The sequence below is a fragment of the Leishmania mexicana genome, chromosome 24 (assembly GCF_000234665.1).
Source record: "Leishmania mexicana MHOM/GT/2001/U1103 complete genome, chromosome 24".
In the NCBI taxonomy this organism is placed as follows: domain Eukaryota; phylum Euglenozoa; class Kinetoplastea; order Trypanosomatida; family Trypanosomatidae; genus Leishmania; species Leishmania mexicana.
This window is the reverse complement of record NC_018328.1, coordinates 406,739-427,685: the sequence shown is the minus strand read 5'-3', so window position 1 is coordinate 427,685 and position 20,947 is coordinate 406,739. Positions and strand designations below refer to the sequence as shown.

Sequence of the window (20,947 nt, the reverse complement as noted above, 5' to 3'; positions counted from 1 at the left end):
CATGGGGGTGTTCTGGCTTTGGATGTTGTCGCGGCCCTGCACGCGCATCTGCTGTGCGCGGGTCGTCGTGGTGTAGCCGCGGAGCCCGCTCTGGAGGGCGAAGAAGGAGGCTGTTGCTGCCGGTGCGGTGCACGCCCCGCACGGCAGGTGGCGACACCCCGCTGCCGTGGGAAGACTTGGGACGGGGCAACTACTCATCCGGTTCTGCTGCATGCGCAAGGCCCACGCGAGCGCCGTGGCGCCGACGCGGCTGTGCGTCCGCTGGAACATGGTGTGTCCGTGCGTGAGGAGGTTAGCGGTGCTGGTGGACGCAGTAAGATGCGTACGAGCGTATGTGTATTGGTATAGAGCGAAAGGAGAGAGGCCGTGGGAGGCTGTTGATGTGCTCACAGAGGGTGCTGTTGTGAACGAGAGGTTTTCTATGAAGTGCCGAGCGCAAGAGGCCGGGCACGCGCGTGAGCAGGCGTTGTGCACATCCGTGCAGTAAGAACAACAGTTGGGAGAGGAGGAAGGGGGGGGGACAGCGATGAAAAAAAAAGCGGAGGCAGCACCAAAAGCAGCTACTGCTACTGCTGCTGCTGCTGGTCGTATTATCGCTGTGTTAGCGATTTTGTTACCCATGCCGTGCTTTCATGCGGAGGCGCGCGAGGACCGATGGCAGACGAAGGTGAGGATGGCGTGAAGAGGAGCAGCGGAGACGAGCGACACCACCGCACCCCCTCCTCTTCCACCGTCACCTAAAACTTAAGAACGGCCACATCACGCGTCGCCCTCCCCTCCCCCATCTCCACTGGGATACAGGAGACGACAGAGGAGCACAGAGGCCATTGTGTCTCGGCTTCTTCATCCGCTGGGAAACGCCTCCGAGAGTACACGAGAACAGGCGGAGGGTTCGGTTAATCGAGTGTGTTACGGAAAGACAGAAGACGTCAGCGTGGGCGTGGGACGTGCAGTGCTCACGTAGCGGGCCAAAGGCAAAAGCGCGCAGACACATACACACACACACACACACACGCTCGCCCGCGCACTGCCCCCCCCTCCCCCTCCCCTTCCCCCGCCCCGCAGGCGTCTTCTGCCCTCTTCCCTCTTTATCCATCGAGAGTCGAAACTCGGTCAGCGCTTTGTTCTGCCGTGACTGCCCCCCTTGCGCTGCTTCTTCCCGCCGAAGCTCTTCTGCTTTTTTGCCCCCATCTTCGTGCCGCTGCCGCTGCCGCGACCGGCACCGCCACCACCGGTAGTCTCGCGCTTCTTCTCCTTCGCGCGGACCTTGGCCTCCTTGCGCGCCTTCATTGTCTGCCTCTGAATGGAGCGGTCCTTCACGACGTTCTCGACCGAGTCCTCCAGGCGCTTGATGCGGCTTGCCCAGCGCTTGGCCGACTGGCGCTTCTTGCTGCGGCGCTTCGCGAGAGCCTTGGCGATGCGGTGCGCGTCGTCCTTCACCTTCATACCAGCTGACCGCTGCATCGCCGCGGAGAGCATATCCTCGCTGCGCATCTCGGCGCCTTGTCGTGTGTGAAGCATGTCCGCATGCGTAGCGGCCTTGCGACGCGCCTGACGCAGCAGCGAAGATAGCTCACGCACACCACCACCGCGCTTACCGAGGCTTTTCATTTCTTGGAACTCGAAGTTGCCGAACGAGAGGTCAAGCGGGACGACGTGCTTGATGGGCTGCACCATACGATCCTCGGCAGAGACGCTGGGACGCGTGGCCTTGCGCTTGCGTGACCACGAGCGAGACGAGGCGCCGCCGCTGCGCCTTTGAGGAGCAATAGGACGCGCGCCACGGTGGTCGGAGTCGCCGTTGCCATGTGCCCTTCCGTTTCGGCGCCCCTGCAACGAGGGAGTCCTACTCGAACTTCGCCTGTCCTTCATCTCAGCAGTGTTTCGGGCGCCTTCCGTCTCCTCTGACTGGGGTGCACGCACGTGTGAGGTGTGTGAATGCTTCGATGCGTGTCTTGGGTGGTATATCAACAACAAAGGCCGCCGCAGCACACACAGAGTCACGCACACACAAGAGCGGGTCTCTCTGCATACCACCGTGTCATCCAGATCGTTGCACGATTTCTTCTGTCCCTCTTCTTTGAAAGTAAAGGGCAACACGAGGCGTTTCAAAGGGGTTAGGGAGGGAGGGAGGCGTCCGGATGTGGTCAGGCCATGGCCAAGCGATGCGGGTGGGGTGAGAGGCGCTTCTCCCGCGTGCATGCCGGTTTCTTCCGCGCTCTCGTCGTTGCTCAAAGAGCGCATCCGCGACAAGAAAGGGAGGGGGGAGGGGAGCGGGTCAGGGGTCAGGCATGCTTCACGTGCCGCCGTAAGCCCTTGTCTGCATATGTGTATGTATATATATATATATATATATGTTTGTGTGTGCGCGCGCCTCCGCGTGCTTGCAAGTAGAAAAGGCGCGGTGTACCAGCGCGTGCACTACAGGGTCTTCTCAAGGGCAAGGGCAAGTACTTCCGCCTGCTCCTTGCGCAGCGCCTCGCCGAGGCGGTGACCGTAGCGCTTCATCTTCTCCATCCATTGCATGAGCTCCTCAGCATTGTGGGTTGTCGGCCGAGGCTTGTGATGCTGAGCTGATGCGTCACCACAGCCCTGTCTGCCCTCGACGTCTGCGATCTTCGCTGTGTTCCATGGGGCGTCTCGCACGACCCTCACCGGTACGCTTCGCAGTGTCTCGGGGTCGACAAGGTAGCCGTTCGGTAGGGCGCAGCCGATGACCGGTGCAACCCATGAGGAATCAACCGTCACCGTTTCTCTGGGTACGGTAGCGCTCGCTCTTGTGGCAGGCACTGCTGCTGCTGCTGCCACCGGAGGAGGCGACGCACACGTTACTTCGCTGGCAAAAACGTCAGCGGTGGTGGCAGAGGCAGCCTCGACGGAGCCCCGCAGACTTGCAGCTTCCTCTCTAGCATGGGTTGTGGGACGGATGTTGCTGACGCGGCGGTGGTAGTGTGACAGTGACTGCCGATGCGGCCACAGATGCTGTTCAAACGCTTCGCGCACACGCGCGGTGCCGTCCACAACGAGACCGTCGTAGCGGCCTGCCGTAGCGGCGCCGGTTGTCACGCTCACAGGCTCACTCGCGAACACCAGCTCGATGGGCACGTAGCCATCGGCATCTTCGGCGCTGTCGCTGCCGTTCTCGCCCAGGGAAGCTGCAGCAGGCGCTGCGGTGGGGCGTGCGAGTGCACAGACCAGCTGCTCCACCAGCTCCGCACGCGTCAAATCCGCTGCCGATACGTCCGTGATGTACAGCAGGACAAGCGGTGAGTCAGCAGCCGCGTCGGACGCCTTCTGGCTAGTCTGGTGCGCCACGTAGGCGTCGATCTGCTCCGCCATCCATATCTCCCTCTGCCGCCGAGCAAGGGTTCGGATAACCATGCCCAGGGCGCCGTGCGGTCCACTGACAGCCTCGCGGGTGCTGGGATTATGGAGCGTCGTATGCCTGGTGGACCCAGCGATCTCGCGCGCCGCTTCTTGGAGAGCGCACAGGGTTGTGACGACCACATAGGCATCGTGTGCGTTTTCCCACCCAGACGGCATCGTCTGCGTACCCGCGCGTTGTGTCGGTGGTGCCGCGTAGTATGAGTGTAGACCACCCTCGACCTGCACCTCAATACGCGCATTGAAGTATGGGGTAGAGATGTCGACCCCAACAGCTGCCCCGGCTGGGTGTTCTCCGAGGTCCGCGCTGTCGTCACTGTGTCCAGCCGCAAGAGCCGCTGCAACGGTAGGGGCAGCGAGACGCAGGTAATCTTCGGAAGATGGAGTTGCGCTCTTGCTGCGTGTGCTAGACGGTGCCGCGCTTAAGGCTGCGAGTAGGTCGCGCACCCACGCCTCTTCTTCGAACGGAGTCTGCCCGCAGGCCAGTAAAAGACACGAGTTATTGCCGCGGTCCGCGAGGCACGTTCTCGGGGACGCTGCGCACTTCATGAGGTGCGTCTGCCCCCACTGCACACAGTGCAGCGCCTCGTGCAGCCGGTCCACGCCGCGTGTGGCCTGTGTGTCGTCCTCGTCTCGATTTACAGGCATTGGCAGATCAGCGACGCTCGTCTCCATCGTGTCAGCCGATGCCGCCTTGAAGCGCGCTGGCTCCAGCTGCACCACCTCGACGTTCCGCTCCATACACAGCAGCGCCTCGTACTCTGTGAGCCCGCTGGGAACGGCGCCGCCTCCGCGCTTGCTCACCACGACCACGACATCGCGGCAGGCACGACGTGCAAGAGAGTCGAGAACGACCTCTAGCGGCGGATACGAAGCCCGCACGTCTTCGCCGTCGGGGTCGGCACGGATGGCTGCCGCGTCCCAAGTCTCGCTCTCAGCACGGGCAGCGCATGACGCCGAAGAGTTTGGCGGCCACAAAACCACCGCTGGCGCATCGGGGCAGAGGCCATCGCTACCGTCCTCAGCTGTCATGTGCTGCTCCCAGTATCGGTCCAGCAGCTCCTGCATACGAGCGTCGAAGAAGGCGATCTGGACCAGCCACGGCTGCACTACTGCCGCGTAGTACCGGTTCACAAGAGCGACGCGGGTGCGTCGTGCCGCGGCGGCGGCGAGCTTACCCTCGGCCGTTCGAGGTGCCTCAGTCGGGTCAGCAGGCGAGCTAACGACGGCGGTGAAGAAACGAAAAAGACGGCGCGGCACATGCGCGCACCCGTCCTCTTGCTGCTGGAAGAGACGCCACATCGCATCCTCGTCGTCGCCCACCACCAGAAACGCGTTCCCAGAGCGCGGCTTCAGTGGCTTTGGTGCCTGCGTGACGGCGCTGTCCTCCTGCTCACCGTGACCGTCGCTCCGTGCACCCGACGTCGCGGCAGCTGCATGACGGACGCCAGCCGGCCACAGCGTATTACACAGGATTTGGTAGAGCCGATTCGATCCAGCAAGTGGCGCTTCGAGCAAGCCGCGGCGGCCAGAATCGGCGCTAACGCACTCCAACTGAACGTCTTCCGCTGGGCTGCCGAGTGCATGCCCGCCGCTCTCCATGGACGCCGCCGTATGTGCCGCCGCACGCGGAGGACATCCCGTGGTGTGAAAGATGCACTCGTACCCATTCTCCGCTGCGAGGTACTTCCAGCGCGCCTTCAGCTGCAGCAATGACGTCGGCGCATCAAGAGTGTCATCCGTGGGCATGGTAGCGTCTTTGAGAGGACTGCAGAACACGTCGGCGTCCTGTCTGCTCTGTCGGGCCTTCATGGCGGCCAGGGACTCTGGCGCCGCTGCTGCTACTTCGCCCATGTCCACGTCTGTCTCGCTGCTGTGAAAAACCATGATGGCGTGGAAGAGACACCCGCTTTGTGGAAAGGCGTGCCACGGAACGCCCGCTGGGTCTTGGGTAATGTGCGCAAGTAGCACTCCACCATAGCAACCGCCATCGCCGACACGAGAGACGGATGGGCCGCTGCTACTCTTGCCACTAGCACACATGCGCATGAGATCAGCTGTGATGTCGCGCTGATCCGACGGAGAGGCGCGATCGTGCCCGTGGCCCGAGGGAGGGCGCAGCGGCGCCCCCGTCACGAGGGTCAGCGTTGTGCTGAAGTACTTGTTCTGGATAACAATTGCTGAAGGGAAAGTGTGAATGACGTACATGTGGCGGCTTGGCGCGCCGACTTCCATTGGGGTGACGGTGGACCATGCGGCAGCCTTAGCCTGATCACCGTCATCGTCATCGCCGAGCCGCATGTAGCCTTCCCTGCCCTGCTTGCATGATGCGACGTCAGAGGTAAGAGGTGTTTCGTGCGCCGACGTTCCCGTCACCGTCGTGGCCGTTGTTGCCTCTGCGCACGCCGCTATCCAAGCGTCCCCAACCGCCGCTACGGAGGTCCATTGAGCCAGCTCCGCCGCACAACGCCACGAGAGCGGCGGCTCAGACGAACCCCGTGGCAAGCACGCTTCAAACGGGGCGAGGTAGCTCACATCGAGGAGGTACACATGGGCCATGTAACTCGGCAACGCGGTTGAGGGGGAGGGTGAGACCGAGACAGAGAATGGCGTGGGCGGGTAGGTGTGTGTGTGTGTGTGTGTGGGTGGGGGGCGGCGGCGGCAACTGCTGAGGGCGATTGTCGATGTTCCTTTATATATATATGTGTGTGTGTGCGGCCGCAACTATCATCGCCGTAGCGAACACGCAGTGCAGCGGAGAAAAGGTTGGCAGGAAAAAAAAAACACACAGCGCGAGAGAGAAGTTGTGGGTGGACGTCGTGGCTGAGGCCCTGCACGTGAGCGGAGGGAGAGGCGAGAACTACGCGCAGGAGGGCAGAGGAAGGCGAGCGAAGTGCAACGTGTGCCCTTCACAATGACGAGAACGACAGCGTTCCCGCACCAGCCACATGCGTGAATGCCAAGAGAGGGCAGCAAAGTGAGGGACGAAGCGGCACATCAGTGCGCCCGCGTTGAGACTCCGGCCCACTCCTCTCCTTCAGCGATTCACTGTCCTTCTATGCGTGTGTCCTTCATGGCATGCGTGATTAGTCCACCACGTCCGCCTCTCTTGCATCACACATGCTGGTGCACACGCGTCAAGGCGACGAGAAAGGGACTCCCCACTGGGCACATGCTGTGGGCATGCGCGTGGCGCAAGAGAATGCAACGGGAGAGGGGCGCGCACTCGGTTGAGGGGAGCGGCGGGGGCCGCGAAGTACGGCAGAAAATGACAGCAAGAGGGATCGGCGTACCAGACGCAGAACGCCCACAACATGAAAACGAAGAGAGTGACGGGTGAGTGCATGCACTCTACCACGTGTGCACCACACATAGGACCTGACGCGAGAGATAAAAGGTAGGGATGACAGGGGGAGAGGAGAGCAGAGGAGGGGGGGGGGCGAGGACTGAAGAGCAGTGCGGTCCTTCGCTGGCTCCTGTACACCGAACAGGATGCTGGGAGCCCGGGAAGCCTGGAGAATGACAGGGGCGGCTGTCTTCGTTTGAGCTTTTACTCCACAGATTCGTTTTGCTGCCACACAACACGAGCTCAAACTCCACTTGACCCCTCCCCCTCCCTCGGCCCTGCCACAGGCCCCATCGTGTGGTGCGAAGCAGCGCTAGACACGCCAGTGCAGCAGTGCGCCCACTCGGTTACCTGAGCACCACCTATGCTTCAAACCCCTACCCACGACCTGCCCCGCGGGTCTGCCTCACAGCAGCTCACCCCCCCCCACCATGCCGGCAGTGTGAAGGTCAGATGAGGAACACCCCAGGGTCACGCCGAAGCTCTGCCCACCGCGTGGATGGTACAGACGTGCTCACTGCTGCACGTCGAACCAGCGCAGCAGCGCCCACAACCCGGATGACGACATCGGTAAAGATACATCGCTCTGACCTCCCCTCCCTCCCCCCACGCCGTGAGTGCCTGGCCCTGTCGCCACGAGAAGTGATTTGGGCATTTGGCGGAGATAGAAGTGCGGCTGCTGCTCGGCCTTCCTCCCTCAGAGTGGGGTGGTGGTGGTGTGGCGTGTGTAGGGGAAGGGGGCGGGTGGGGAGGGGGAAGAGACAAGAGAAGATGGCCAGTGCCATCAAGACATACGAACATCGTCAAGAGCAGCAGCGTAATGGCATCCACGAAAGCGATGACGCGAAGTGGAGGACGAAGGGTCGTGTACATGACCTACCGGCCACGCACACCCAAGAGGCTGTTCTGTACAGCACCTCCAGTGGTCATGGAATGGCAGTGGAGACCAAGCGCCGAAACTCTGCCAGCCTGTCTGCTGCGAGCTCGTCTCTTATGACGGATGCTTCCCAGCGCACGCTGCAGCGCATGCATGGCTCAGGTATGGTCTCTGACGTTACAGCCGCAGCATCAGAGGTGGCAGGGCGAATCGAACGCGAGCATGCGGTGGTGGGCTGCAACGAGACAACGGGCTGATCCAGCTTGGACGTGCAGGTGCCAGGGAAGCTGCGGTGGCACGCCGTGTGCCGCATCACAGAGGCGGAGTTGCCCGATGATTGTTTGCAGAGACGTGGAGGCGATAAGTCCGAGAAGGTGATGGTGCCCTCGATCGGTCTCGTCGGCATCGTTTGCGCGTATTGCTGCTGCTGCGACGCCGCCGGCACCAACCGAGCACCGGGGCTGGCCGTCTGCGCTCGTTGCATGGGCTGACCTAGCCTAGAAGCCGCTGCTTCTCGAAGCAGCTGCGTGTCGAATTCGTTGCGTCCGACGTAGTACGGCGACGCAGGGTAGTGCACACCGAGAGTCTCGGGAAGGCGATGCGTTAAGTGATTCACGGACGAGTATAGAAACGGTGCGTCTTTGCCGCTGAGGAGGGTCGACGTGTCAGGAGCGGAGAGAGGCAGACGTCGCCACCGTCTCTGAAGCGGCGATGTAGGCTGTGCGTGCCCTGTTGATGCGGGCCTATCTACTTGGAGACTTGTGGGGCGGGTGTGCATGTACTGGTGCGCCAGCAGCATCTGCATGGATGTAGAGCCTGACGTCATCACGTCTAGGAACGAGGGAGGTTTCGCGTGCCTGATGAGAAGCGTGTTCGACCCAGAATGCGGCACTGCGAGCGAAGGCAGTGGGGTGGATGGGAGAGCACCACTACGTAGGACAGCAGCCCGAGAAGAGGCGGGGAGGGGGAAGGAACAGTGAGCTCGAGGAGGACTGAGGCGGTTGGCAGAGTACCAGGAGAGAGTGGGGGTGTCGTGCCAAGAGAGGAGGAGGTGAAGCCCAAAGGGGGGGGGACCGGGCGCACAGAAGACACCTGCGACCCCCCGCCCCCGCCCCGTGCACTCTCTCTCGCTGTGTGTGTGCTTGTGTGTGTGCGTGTGTTGTTCTCCCACCAGTGACGCAGGGATGCTTCGCATTGACCGGAGCAGCGGCGCCTTATCCAACACACCGAACAGAAGGAGAGAGCATAACCTTCGGCCGACACACGCACGCACAACAGGTGACTACGAATGCACAGAGGAAAAGCGCCAACGCGCCGCAGCCCAAGGCGCGCCTGCTCAGCATATTATGGAGCGAGGGGGGGGGTAGTGCTCGGGGCATGTTGAAGTGCCTGTGTGCGTGCGCGTGCATTGCTTGAGCCGCCCGCGCTGAAAGAGCGCTTTTTATTATATATATATGTATTCAGCATGTGACCGTTTTGCTGCCACACAACACGAGCTCAAACTCCACTTGACCCCTCCCCCTCCCTCGGCCCTGCCACAGGCCCCATCGTGTGGTGCGAAGCAGCGCTAGACACGCCAGTGCAGCAGTGCGCCCACTCGGTTACCTGAGCACCACCTATGCTTCAAACCCCTACCCACGACCTGCCCCGCGGGTCTGCCTCACAGCAGCTCACCCCCCCCACCATGCCGGCAGTGTGAGGGTCAGATGGGGAACACCCCAGGGTCACGCCGAAGCTCTGCCCACCGCGTGGATGGTACAGACGTGCTCACTGTTGCACGTCGAACCAGCGCAGCTGCGCCCACAACCCGGATGACGACATCGGTAAAGATACATCGCTCTGACCTCCCCTCCCTCCCCCCACGCCGTGAGTGCCTGGCCCTGTCGCCACGAGAAGTGGTTTGGGCATTTGGCGGAGATAGAAGTGCGGCTGCTGCTCGGCCTTCCTCCCTCAGAGTGGGGTGGTGGTGGTGCTGGACCCAGTGCGATACCACGCACTGGGAGGTGTGTGTGTGTGTGTCCTCCGTGGTCAGAGATGGCACGCGGGAAGACGGCAAACGAAAGTAAATCTCTCTCATAGCAGGGCGGCCAGCCTGTCCTCGACAGAGCCCAGGCACCGCTCTAACTCCATCCGCTTCTGGTTTACATGAGCATAGAAGCGCTCGAGTTCGTCGTTGTCCTCCTGCTGCTCAATGTGGAGTTCCTCGAGGGCGCGATTGAGCGCCTCAGAGTCGGCGTCGTCGGCATGGCCCACACTCGTGCGCCGACCTTCGTCGTCACGCGGCTCGGAGGTGGCTGGGCTGTTGCTACCGCTGTGTATGGACGCGTTCACGCGCAGCGTCTCTCTCTCGCGCCGCCGCTGTCGTCGCGCTGAATCGTGACGGGAGGTCACTACCTGTACTTCCTGTTCCAGCCGCTCGGCGTGGCGGAGGATATCGCGACGCACAGCCTCCAATCTTGCACGTGAGCCGGACGCTATCGGAGAAGAGCACACCGACGCTAACGAAGGCTGCAGCCCCACCTCCTCTCCCTCCGCGGCGGCGGCGGCGGCAGACTTGGCCGTTGTTCTCTCTTCACTCGTCAAGTCGCCCACGTCGTGCGGGACCGTCAGCGGCGGCGGGTGTCCATCATCATACGCGGTGTTGGGCTGAGCCTGCAAATGGCCCGAGCTGGTTGCAGGGACCCCGTCGAGGCGAGGGGTCGCGCTACGGAGAGACTCGGCTTCGTTTCTCTGCGCTGACGCACTGGAGAAGTGCTTTGCTGCATCCTGTTGCGCCCGTGATGGGTCATTGTGGGCGACCGAGTCACGCTCCTTGTCCATCTCCGATGCCTCGACGCATGGTGGGTAGGCCGCTGCATCTTCCAGGTCTTGGCGCGGTCCCCCGTAGGAGAGCGCCGCGGCCGCAGAGGATTGCTGTGCAGGGGTGCGGTCGAGCGAGAGCTGGAGAACCGGGGACGGCGTGCGTTCAAACAGTCGATGTCGACTGCTGCTGATGCTGCCCTTGTCGTCATCTCTCACCTTACCTGGAACCGATGGGGGCCTCCATTGATGCGTGCTCGACGTGGGTGCGTACGCGGTACTATGCTCAATCATGTGCAACGCGTTCCCGTTGGTGTCCGTAGTTGTCGAGTTGGCGGAGACGACCAACACCGAGGATCCATGCGGGTGGGTCATGCGAATGAAGGGCGGGGGCGGATGTGAATCCCCGTGCTGCAGCTCCCTTGTCCAGCGTGTCGCGACGGGGGGATGCTCAGAGGAGAGGGAAGAGCCCAGCGACAGCTGCTTCACTGGCGTCGCCCTTGTCAAGAGACCGCTGCGCTCTTCGTACGCAAACCACACACCAGGGCTCACGGATTGGGCTTTGCTACCCCTGCGACCACCACCGGCCGAAAGTGACGCCGACCCCCTTGCCTGTTCTGCTGCAGAGGACGCTGTCCCGTTGCCTCCTTGGCCGTTTCCCACCAACGAATGGCTCAGCCGCAGCTCCTCCAGCTCCCTCTCCAACACCCGCGCCTTGGCGTCGAGGTGATCGTTCGCGAGCTGAAGCTGCCACATCTTCCTTGTTGTGTCCTTCAGTTGCTGGTGCATGCCGTCATACGTCAAGCCGGCACACCGCTGGGTCTCGCAGGTGGCAGACTGCGCAGCTGCGAGCTCCTGCTTCACTTCGGTAAGGCGGTGCTGCAATTGGGCCGCTGCCTCCTGCGCCGCGTGCACACGTGCCTCCAGAGCACGCTTCTCGGCATCGTGGCGGGCAACCAGTTGCGCCAGCGCACGCTCCTGTGCTTCCTGTAGGCCCTTCTGCTGCTCACATAACAGTGCGTAAGTGCGCTCTTCCGAGCGGTGCAGATCTCGCAGCAGAGACTCGTTCTGCGCCGTCAGACGAGCAGCTGCGGTTTCGCTGTGTGTGGGCGGCTGCTGCGGCGGGGCTGCGGCGGCATGTGCATTGGATGCCGTCCGCCGATCCTGTGCAGACGCGATGAGATACGTCCACAGTGAGACGAGGTGCGCACGCTCTGCCGCCTCCTGCTCCACAAGCAGCCGCGCCGTCCACATATACTCGCACATGACCCCCTCACGCTCGTGGAGCTGCTGCTGAAGCGTAACCTCTTGCATGTACGCAGACTGCGCCGCTAGGGTGTCGTCCAGGTGCGCTTTGATGAGATGGTATCGGCGGTAGAGCTGTGCCGCGTCCACGAGGCTGGGCGGTGATGTGTCCACGTTGTCCCCGTCGTTGGCCGTGCGTCGGTGCACTGACTGAATCGGAGAGCATAGGATTGTGGGATCTTCCGCCTCCCCGGCCGGAAGGGACGCTGAGGAGGCTGAGAAGCCTTGTTGTTGCTGCTGTTGCTGCTGCAGCGCCTCCAGCTCCAGCATGGCCGCCATGCAGCCACTGCGGTACCGTTGCAGCGCATCCATGACCTGCGCCAGCGTGCACGAAAGCCCATCACTACCGTTTTGGTCGAGAGGGATGGTAGATGATGCCGAGGCAGCGGAGGCTGTGGCAGGCACCAGGATCTGCTCCGCTTCCTGCACGGCATGTTGTAATCGGCGGCACACAGCTGCCACGTGGTGGCGCCAGGGCGCCCTGCTGGATGCGTCTGCGCCGCCACTGCCGTTGCCGAACGCACTGAGGGTCAGCTGAGAGCGGCCATGCAATACTGGACCCCTGACGCTAGCTGGATAAGGTCCTAGAGGCTGCGGTGATGAGCAGTGGCTTGCGCAACGCGCAGACACAGCCCTTCGCACATCCCACGTTGAGGCCGCCAAGGCACCAGGGGTGCGATGCCCCCTGGACGACGGTGACGTGAATGTTCGCGCCGCTGGGTGGGCAGCTGAGGATGTGGAGGTAAACAACAATGAGCTTGGGGATGCAGACGCCGCAGCTTGGGTGTAGTGGGGAGTGGCAAGATGAGTGATGCCACTGCGGCGCAGGGGCGTGAGGCCCTTCAGTGGCGCGCGTGACGGGGTCGTCTCCGCACCCTTGGGCGTTGCACTAGAGTTCATCTTCCGGCGCGCGCAACGCGCTGAGACGAAATACACAGCGCAAGGAGAAGTAGATAGGTGGGTGCCAGTCGGTGTATGCGTGTGTCTCTCTCTGTGCGCGTGTGTGCCTGTGTGGGCGTTGTGGCGAAAGAACGGGGGTGGGGGTGGGGACAGCTCGTAAAGGCGCGGAGAAGGAGAGGGGGAGGGGAGCTTGGCGAGTGGTGCATCCGCTCCGCAGCTGAGGAGGGTGGGGGTGAATGGGGTGAGGTGACGGGAAGGACTGCAGCGGCGTTGCACTCCACGGCAAGGGGTCTTTCCAGCTGCCGCATTCGCGAGAGGGAGAGACACATTGCGATGCGTCGGTGTAGAGGAGAGAGCCCACGGCGACACGGCGAGTGAGAGGAGCGAAGACGCGCGAGAAGCTGGCACTTCGCGCCCCCTCCCCCTCCCCCCGTACCACTCCCCACCGTCCGGGCTCCGTCTTCGCGTTGCTGCTGGCCACGTTGCTATCGATCAACTAGCCGATGGTGGAGGAGGAGGACTCTAGGGAGACACAGAAATAGATGAGGACCCAGACAACGATGCGGCCGGGGAGGAGAGAATCATCAGAGCCACAGCAAGAGAGAGAGACGACAAACTCCAAGCAAACCTTAAGTTTGTGAAGAAGATAGCGGCGACGGCGACGATGACGACGATGACGCGGTGCTCCGCCAGCCACCACCACCTTCGCGCCCCGTCGTCACGCGAGAAGGGGGTAGACAGGAAGTAACGGGGAAAAAAACAAGGAGAGGTTGACAGGGCACATGTCACGTAGCTGGGCTCGTGTGTGTTTCCTCCATAGGGCAGTACCGATGCTGCCACGTGGATGCTGACCTCTCGCCACACCACCCGCCCATCACCCTCCACCTGCCTCACTGCCTATTCCGCGACCCGTGCGTGTCCCCTTTCGCTCTGTGCCTTCTATGCCATCTGAGGCTCTGCAGTGGGTGGAGGAGAAGGGAGAGGGGGCCACACACATACACACACACACATACACACACACACGCACAACAGGGACACGGCACATCAGCGGACCACACTCGCGCACGAACATGCGCACGCACACGAGAGGCAGAGCAGACGAACATACACGCGTTAGTGACGCCTACGAGAAAAAGTATGGTGAGTTGAGGACCACATTCAGGTCCAGATCCCCGCGCTTTGGCGGGTCTGGCAGCTTCACGCCGTGCCGCCGCAGGTCCATGAAGTACGTCTCCTCCCACTGCTCCTTCAGCTCCCACAAGGGGTCGTACTTGGAGTACAGGTTCACGAACTGCTCTCGCAACACCTGCGACAACTTCGGCATGTCGCACGCGTACGTCCAGTAAGAGTCGTGCACCGCCATCATGGACAGCCCCTGGTGCTGCATCTCCAGCGCAGTCATGGCGAGGTGCGTCGCATCAAGCGAGTGAATTAGATTTGGTGCAATGGCTGTCAGCTGCTTGCGGCTCGCAGGAGCGACGGAGTCGCCAGGTATTCGGCTGTAGCCGTGGGGCGTAAACAGGGAGCACTCGTTGCGAACCTTGTAGGGCTGCCGAACCACAAGGCCGAGCGGGGTGGTCCAGCACAGCGCGTTGCGCAGCTCGGCCGGCTGCACCTTCCAGAGAAGCGTGGTCACCTCACTAATCCACTTGCGGCAGTTTTGCGTTTCGCGGAACGTAATACCGAGTGACTCGAGCACCTTATCGCGCAGGTACGCCGCCATCTCTTTCATGTCAGTGTGCGTCCAAAGCCCGTGGCTCTTGTTCTGCTTCACTAGCTCATCAAAGATCTGCTCTGACATGCCGTAGCCAGTGACACCGTACACCTGTGTCATGATGGGACGCTTGATCGTCTTGCGCTTGATGTGATCCTTGTCCTGGCCTCTGCCGGTGCCGAGGCACCGCTGCGCCACCTGGTGATCGCGGTCGGCGTCGATGCATATGGACTTGAGCATCTCCTTCAGGATGCCTGTGTAGGCGTCGGCGGGGCGCTCGCTCGGGACCAAGTTGACCAGTTTCGCGCCAAACGCGTCGCGACCGATGGCGGAGTAGTGCTGCAGACCATTGTAGCTGCCATCCACGGCGACGGGCAGCCGCGAAAGGAACTTCTCTGGGCCCTGCGAGCACTTCATCGCGTCCGCCACCTCCTTGCACGCCATGAGGCACTGAATCGGCTCGCTCGCCTCCTGCCACCATCGATCGCCGACCAGGGGGCTCTCGGCGCTCTGCACGACGTCCTCCATGTGCTCGTCGACGTAGTGCACCCGCTCGTCAAAGGATAGCTTGCTCATGCCCATCTTGTTTGCTAGGTGCACCTTCAGCCAGTACAGCCCTACCGCACCCAGCGGCTTCGGCTCCGCGTACTCGAGCAGGCCACGGAACGGGTCTGACCCGGTGTGGTTCAGCCGCCCCGGGAGTGGGTACATGCGACCGCGAAAATCCATGCTATTGGGGAAGTAGATGTGCGAGAACTGCACGATGGAGCGGGCCTGGCGCAGGCCGAGCAGGTAATGAATACGGCTGCTGCGCAGCTCGCTCAACTCTTTCCAGTCTTGCTTCTGCTGCAGGATGCACTGCCGCCGCTGCAGCAGATTGAACACGTCACCGGCAGCGAGGTCGTCGCCGTCGCTGTCGTCGTCATTGCCGTTCAGCAACGCCGAGCGGCGGCGATCTGACGGGTACCGGACTTCGCCGTCGCTCATATAGTAGTAGTGAAGAGGGTAGAAGCCGGGCCGAATCTTGCCGAACCCAAATCCCTCGCGCACAATCGCCTCCTGCACATGCAGCATGTACTTGTTTATGCGCCATGGCACACGCGAGATGGCGTCGAGCGCCTTCAGCATCGGCGCCTGCGACACAATCATTGCCTGATTCGCCGACCCTTTCACCGCCACGGACGGCAACACGCCGTACACAGACTTTTCACGGGTGTCGGATTCATTCAGCCACGAGTTGTAGGAGAGCTGCGGGGGAAAGGCGACATGCAGGTCGCGCACTGACGTAGCCGCCATCTCAGTGAGGCCGACCATGTCCAGCTCCGTCGCCCCGGTCACGCTCGCAAAGCGCTCGAGCACTGGCCGCTTGCTGCCATCGCCGCGAAAGGACAGATAGAGCAGCTGCACCACCAGGAAGCCGACTGCCTTCGTGGAGATGGGCGTCACGTGCAACTCCTTCTCGAAGTACTCCAGCGTCTGCGACATGCGAATACTCCCGTTCGTGCGGATGGTGACGCGGTCTGGCGCGCTCAGCCTTTTGTAGATGCGCTGGAAGCGGAAGTGGAAGGCGAGGTCCTCCGTGATCTTCACGAGGAGGGTGAAGAGACCGGCAGAGCGAGTGCAGTTCGTCCCCATATCGCAGACGGCGTTCAAGATGACGGCGACGCGCTCATCATGCAGGGCCGACCGTTCCTCCTGCGCGTCCTGGAAGGCGCCTTGCATTTGTGAGAGAACACCAGCAAAGAACTCGCCACGCACGCCACCGCGCACCTCCGTCACGCCGGCCTGCACGTAGGACATGATGTCGCGCAACGCGCTCTCCGTGTTATCGTCGTTGTTGAAGTGCAGCCGCAGCGACTTCTTTACGGCCAGGCGTTGGTACAGCGGCACGACAGTCGCTCCCACCGAGTTGCCGTACACGCGCTGGGCGATGTAGAGGTAGACCACACCAGAGAGGATGCAGTCAAAGAAGTGCCGCGGCACCTCCTCGAACCGTGGCAGGTCGGTGCGGAGGATCGCTTCCCAGTTGCAGAAGAGTCGCGCGAGGTCGTGCACCCAGTCCGGTGCTGCTTGGGTGTTCCACTTGGTGTGGGACACTTCGCTGAAGGCGCGGATGGTGTTCGCGATAACGTCGCTGTTCTCCATCCCAACCACTCGCATCTGCTCCGCGTGGCGAAAGCACTCCGCCCGCCGCTCGACCTGCTGCACAGCGGGGTCGAGGAGCCCCATGAGGCGGTGCAGCAAGGTGCTGTCGTCCGCCTCCTGGACAGTGGGTTGAACCACGCCCAGCTGGACAAGGCGCTCGTTCACATCGGCCCGCGTCAGCGTCTCCTTCGTGGCGCCGTAGCGCACATAGCTGACGAGGTAGCCCGCAAAGGGGCTGAGCAGCTCGCACACCGGCAGCTCCCGCACCAGCTCGTCGGCGGCCGCGCGGTAATTGCGGAACACGCCACCGACTGCGGCGAGGGAGATCTGCTCCTGCTCTTGTTGAAACACCCGGGTGAGCTTGCGCAGCACACGCGAGACTTCGCCCGCGTGCCGCCGCACCATGAGCGCCTTCGTCGAGTTCGCGAGCAAGTCAAAACTAAGGTGGGACTCGCACGCCTCTTCAATGTGCGCCGCCTCCAGCGATTTGTTCGTCCACGCCATGCGCAGCCCGCTTGTGCGAACGTTTTCATCGAAGACGTCGCCCAGCAGGCGACGCGTGACGCTGAGGTCGTTGCTCTCGCCATGGGCGTCGTGGTGGGCCTTCTCGAGGAGGCGCAGCACCACCTCTACCTTTTTATAAGCCGAAATGGAGCGCGTTCGGGCGAAGGAGCGCAAGACAGAAGCTTTGCAGTGAAATAAATCGTCGCACAGCACGTCAACGGCGGAGAGCACGTTCTCGTTGAGGTTTTTTGGGCTCGAGACGGCACTGTAGCTCGCCGCCGCTGAGGCCGGCAGGTCCCCGTCCCGTGCGAACGCGTCGTCGTCCACGCTCGGTACGTGAAACGGATCGCTCAAGAGCGTGTCCTCGATGCCGGCCGCAGCGCTTTCATTACCGCTTCTACTGTGATTGGAGGGTACTGCGAAGGCGGATAAAGTACCTCTGCGCTCCGTGGCACCAGACACACTGGAGTGGTCGCCAGCGTGCTGGTGCGCGCCTTTCGTAGCTGTTGCGGGATCCGCCTTCGCTGCAGTCAGCTTCACCTCATCTATCTCAAAGAGGTCCGAGACCGAGGTCACCTCAGAGAAGGTGATACTGTTGTCATCCTCGTCATCCGCGCCTGCCACTGCGGCGGCGTGTTCTGCCTCGTCCTTCACGAGACGGCTTCCTCCTTCGTGTACATCTGCATCTGGTCTGCCGGCGACGGCATCACTGCCACCCTCTCCACCTGCCACCTTGGCTTCGTGCGCAGCAGGCTGGGGGGTAGCCGTTAGGTTGTCAGACTGCTGAGTCCCTCGCAGCGGCGGAGCAGAGGAGCTGCTGCTGCTGCTGGAGGTGGGTGGCGCCGGGATCGGTGGCTTCGTTATGGTTGCTGGACCCGATGTGACTGTGGTCCTCTTCGAGGCCTTCTTCGTTCTTGCCGGACGCTCAGCGCGCGCTTCAGCTGAGCCAGCGTCGGTGAGAGCGTCTTTTGCGTCAACATCGAAGACAGACTCCTCAGCTGAGGGCGTCGCGTACCACCGCATGGTGCACGTCAGCGTTACGGAAGGCCGGCTGGCGGTAGCGATGTTGCTACACAGTAACGTCATCGCCCGTTTCACGGCGGATGAGAGTGGGGAGGTGAGTCGGGTGCTCATGTCCACATCGCCGAAGCAGCGAGGTGAAATGCCATTGCTGGTGCACGTATGCAACGACGCCGCGAGAGGCTGGGCGGTTGGCTGCGCCTCCTCGTCGACTCTCCCGCTTGTCGAGAGGCGGAGAGGCGGAAGCGCCTTTCGGAGTACCGCGCTGCGGCGCATGCCTTGCTCTGACCCTTCCTCCAGATGCAGAGAGTGAACGGAGGCTTTGCGAGGTGCCTCCTGGGGCCGTGCGCGTCTATGTCTGTGAGAGTGAGCACTGGAAGGGGGAGGGGATGGGAGGGGAGGGGGGCCGCAGTCGCGCACTGCCGGTGGTGGTGGTGGTGGGTGTTGTTGGCAGTGACTGGGAGGCACAGACACACGAGGAGAAAAAAACGGCGAGAGACTGAGGACTCTGAGAGAGAGCGGGAGAGTGGTGGGAAGACAACGCTGGTTCGACGCACCGAAGCACAGGCGCTGAGCCACTGGCGATCCTCGCGCCGGCGCTCTCGCCGGTGTGCCGCTCCTCTGTTCTGCGTCTCACGTGGTGCGTGACGGGACGGCGTGCAGCGTGAGAGGGGAAGGGGAGGGGGAGGAGCCACACGACAGCAGTAGAGTGCGGTGCGTCTCCGACGCCAGGCTACTCATCCCCTCCTCCCTTCCCCCTCACAGAGACGGATCTTCGGGATTAGATGCCGTGTATCTTGCAGGGCGCCATGGTTTCGCAACACCGAGAGAGAGAGCGGGGGAGGGTGGGGGACGACAACGCACCGAGTGATGCTCTCTCCCTCCCCCTCTCATACTTTGTTCGTGCGTCCGTGCTTGGATCGTCTCGGACGCCGGCGTTTTGCTTATCAGCGTGGCACGGCTCTGCATCCACGACGCCTCACTCTTTTAATTACGGCACCGATCGGCCACGACTAGCGCACCCCTCCCCACCACCACACACTGTCCTCTGCGTCTCTTCGAGCCTTTGCTTGGCCTCGACCGGTGCCTGCTTTTTCGGGGGCGGTCGTGAGAGTAGGGCCACCAGCTGTGCGTAGGCAATCTTGCCGTCCTTGTCCGCCTGTGCTCCTTCGAGCAGGCACGATGCCTGGTCTGTCCCCAGGACGCGCTCCGCCGTGGAGCGCAGATCCGCCAGCTTCACCTTGCCCGTCCTTTCCTCGTCGAACTCGGCACACAGGCGGCTGAGCAATGCAAAGAGCTTAGACTTCAAGGCGATCGTTGTCGCCTCGCGCTCCAACACTTGCCACGCAGGACAGGTGACGAGGACCGGAAACGCCGCCCTCATGTCGTCCACGTACAGGGACAACACCTCCTCCTCCGCCAAACCGTCCGGCACGTGAAGGTCGCCAAGCTGGGCGTGTGCGAACTTCATCAGCACGTCACGCTGGTGCAGCGACTGCGCATCATCTCGCAGCACAAAGAGATCCACGCTCTCAAACACGCGGTAGAGCGTCTCCGGGACGATGGAGCGAAGGACCACCAGCAGGCTCCGCTGCACCTGCCGGTGATCTTGCGCGGCCGGCATGCACAGCGCGGTGTAGACCAGGTCGAACTGCTCCGCCGGGGTGCGGTGGTGGTCATGCAGGAGGACTTCCACAAGCTCCCAGATCCGATCACGTGCAAGCCCATCGAGCGCGCTGGACGGCGCTGAGCCGGCCGCGTTGCCGCTGCAGATATCGAGCAGGTCCAGGCACGCATCAAGAAGCTGCTCATTCTCAAGGTCGGCGTCACGGTGCGCCTTCTCCGCTATTGTAGCGTGCTGCTCGGCATGCCGGTGCTGAGCGGAGTCGCGCATTGCGGAAGCGGTGGCTCTGGTGCCCGACGCGAAGGGGTTCCAGAAGAAGCGGCGCAGGCAAACGATGGGGCAGGTGAGAGACGTGGTCGTGCGAGCGCGTGCTTCGGGTGCTGCCAGTGCAGCACCCGTCATGGTGCGTGACAGGCCATTCCAGTGGGATAGGTGAGCAGGGAGAGCTGAAGAGCCCAGTGAGAGACGCCAGCCGCGACTGCACAGCTGGCGAGTCACCGTTGTCTTCATCAGTTGCCACGCCCCCTTTAAGTGAGGAGGAGGGGTGAGGAAGGGGGGGGGCAGCGGGAGGAGAAGAGGTATGCGGTGATGAGGACGGCAACAATGATGGAGGCTGTGTGCGCCTGCGCTCACAGACACGATGATAGGGGGACGAGGAGGAGCCGCGTGCCACCCAGTATACGACTTGCCATCATCGGCTCAGAAGGGTTGAGGTGCGACATGAAGAGGAGGAGGGAGTGAGGGAAGCCACGTGCGAAGGGACTTTCGCCACCACGTCGCCCTTTTCTTTGTCGCACCGCACGCGCACGAGCGACGTGGTGGCGTGCGAGGTGGGAGGTGTATGGTGAAGCTTCACTCACAAACAAAACAAAGCTTGAAGCAGAGGTACACGCGACTCAACCGCTTGACCAGCAACCCCCTCTTCCTCCGAAGCTCGACAGCAGCGAGGCGACGCTGTCGACGGTTACATCTGCCTCTCTGCCGTAACACCGCGTATGCGCACCTCTTCCCACTGCTGTGCCGCACTCGTTCGATCTTGCAGGCAAAACGCACCCTGGGAGGAGGTGCGCATTGCAAGAGGCCCCGTGCTGCGCTGCGATGGTGGTGAATGTGCTCACTGAACACACTCCCCGCCCCCGCTCCTCCCCCACTCGTACACCCATGCGCGGATGTGACGAAGCTATGCATCCATCACACACGTCCGTAGACGGCGCTGCGAGGAGAAGGCAAGCGAGAAACACCACAGGCACAGTCACACACCCGAACTCAACCAGCTCAGCGACAACGGCGGGTGTGTAAAGACTGGGCGCCGGGATGAGCAGAGAGGTC

At 62.4% G+C, this 20,947-nt stretch overlaps 5 protein-coding genes across 5 annotated transcripts; all 5 read right to left on the bottom strand.

Annotated features, from left to right (window-relative positions):
- Positions 1 to 1,113: 1,113 nt before the first annotated feature.
- Positions 1,114 to 1,872, bottom strand: LMXM_24_1180 (conserved hypothetical protein; the record flags this gene model as incomplete). The annotated part of the gene is made up of 1 exon (XM_003875883.1): positions 1,114 to 1,872. The coding sequence occupies one exon, from the start codon at positions 1,870 to 1,872 to the stop codon at positions 1,114 to 1,116; it is 759 nt and encodes a 252-aa protein (XP_003875932.1).
- Positions 1,873 to 2,421: 549 nt separating this feature from the next.
- LMXM_24_1170 (conserved hypothetical protein) lies at positions 2,422 to 5,943 on the bottom strand (the record flags this gene model as incomplete). The annotated part of the gene is made up of 1 exon (XM_003875882.1): positions 2,422 to 5,943. One exon carries the CDS (start codon positions 5,941 to 5,943, stop codon positions 2,422 to 2,424), a length of 3,522 nt encoding a protein of 1,173 aa, XP_003875931.1.
- Positions 5,944 to 9,680: 3,737 nt separating this feature from the next.
- LMXM_24_1160 (hypothetical protein, unknown function) lies at positions 9,681 to 12,611 on the bottom strand (the record flags this gene model as incomplete). Its single annotated transcript, XM_003875881.1, has 1 exon — positions 9,681 to 12,611. The coding sequence occupies one exon, from the start codon at positions 12,609 to 12,611 to the stop codon at positions 9,681 to 9,683; it is 2,931 nt and encodes a 976-aa protein (XP_003875930.1).
- A 1,123-nt stretch (positions 12,612 to 13,734) lies between these two features.
- Positions 13,735 to 18,270, bottom strand: LMXM_24_1150 (mitochondrial DNA-directed RNA polymerase,putative; the record flags this gene model as incomplete). The annotated part of the gene is made up of 1 exon (XM_003875880.1): positions 13,735 to 18,270. The coding sequence occupies one exon, from the start codon at positions 18,268 to 18,270 to the stop codon at positions 13,735 to 13,737; it is 4,536 nt and encodes a 1,511-aa protein (XP_003875929.1).
- A 715-nt stretch (positions 18,271 to 18,985) lies between these two features.
- Positions 18,986 to 20,128, bottom strand: LMXM_24_1140 (conserved hypothetical protein; the record flags this gene model as incomplete). The annotated part of the gene is made up of 1 exon (XM_003875879.1): positions 18,986 to 20,128. One exon carries the CDS (start codon positions 20,126 to 20,128, stop codon positions 18,986 to 18,988), a length of 1,143 nt encoding a protein of 380 aa, XP_003875928.1.
- Between the last annotated feature and the right edge of the window lie 819 nt (positions 20,129 to 20,947).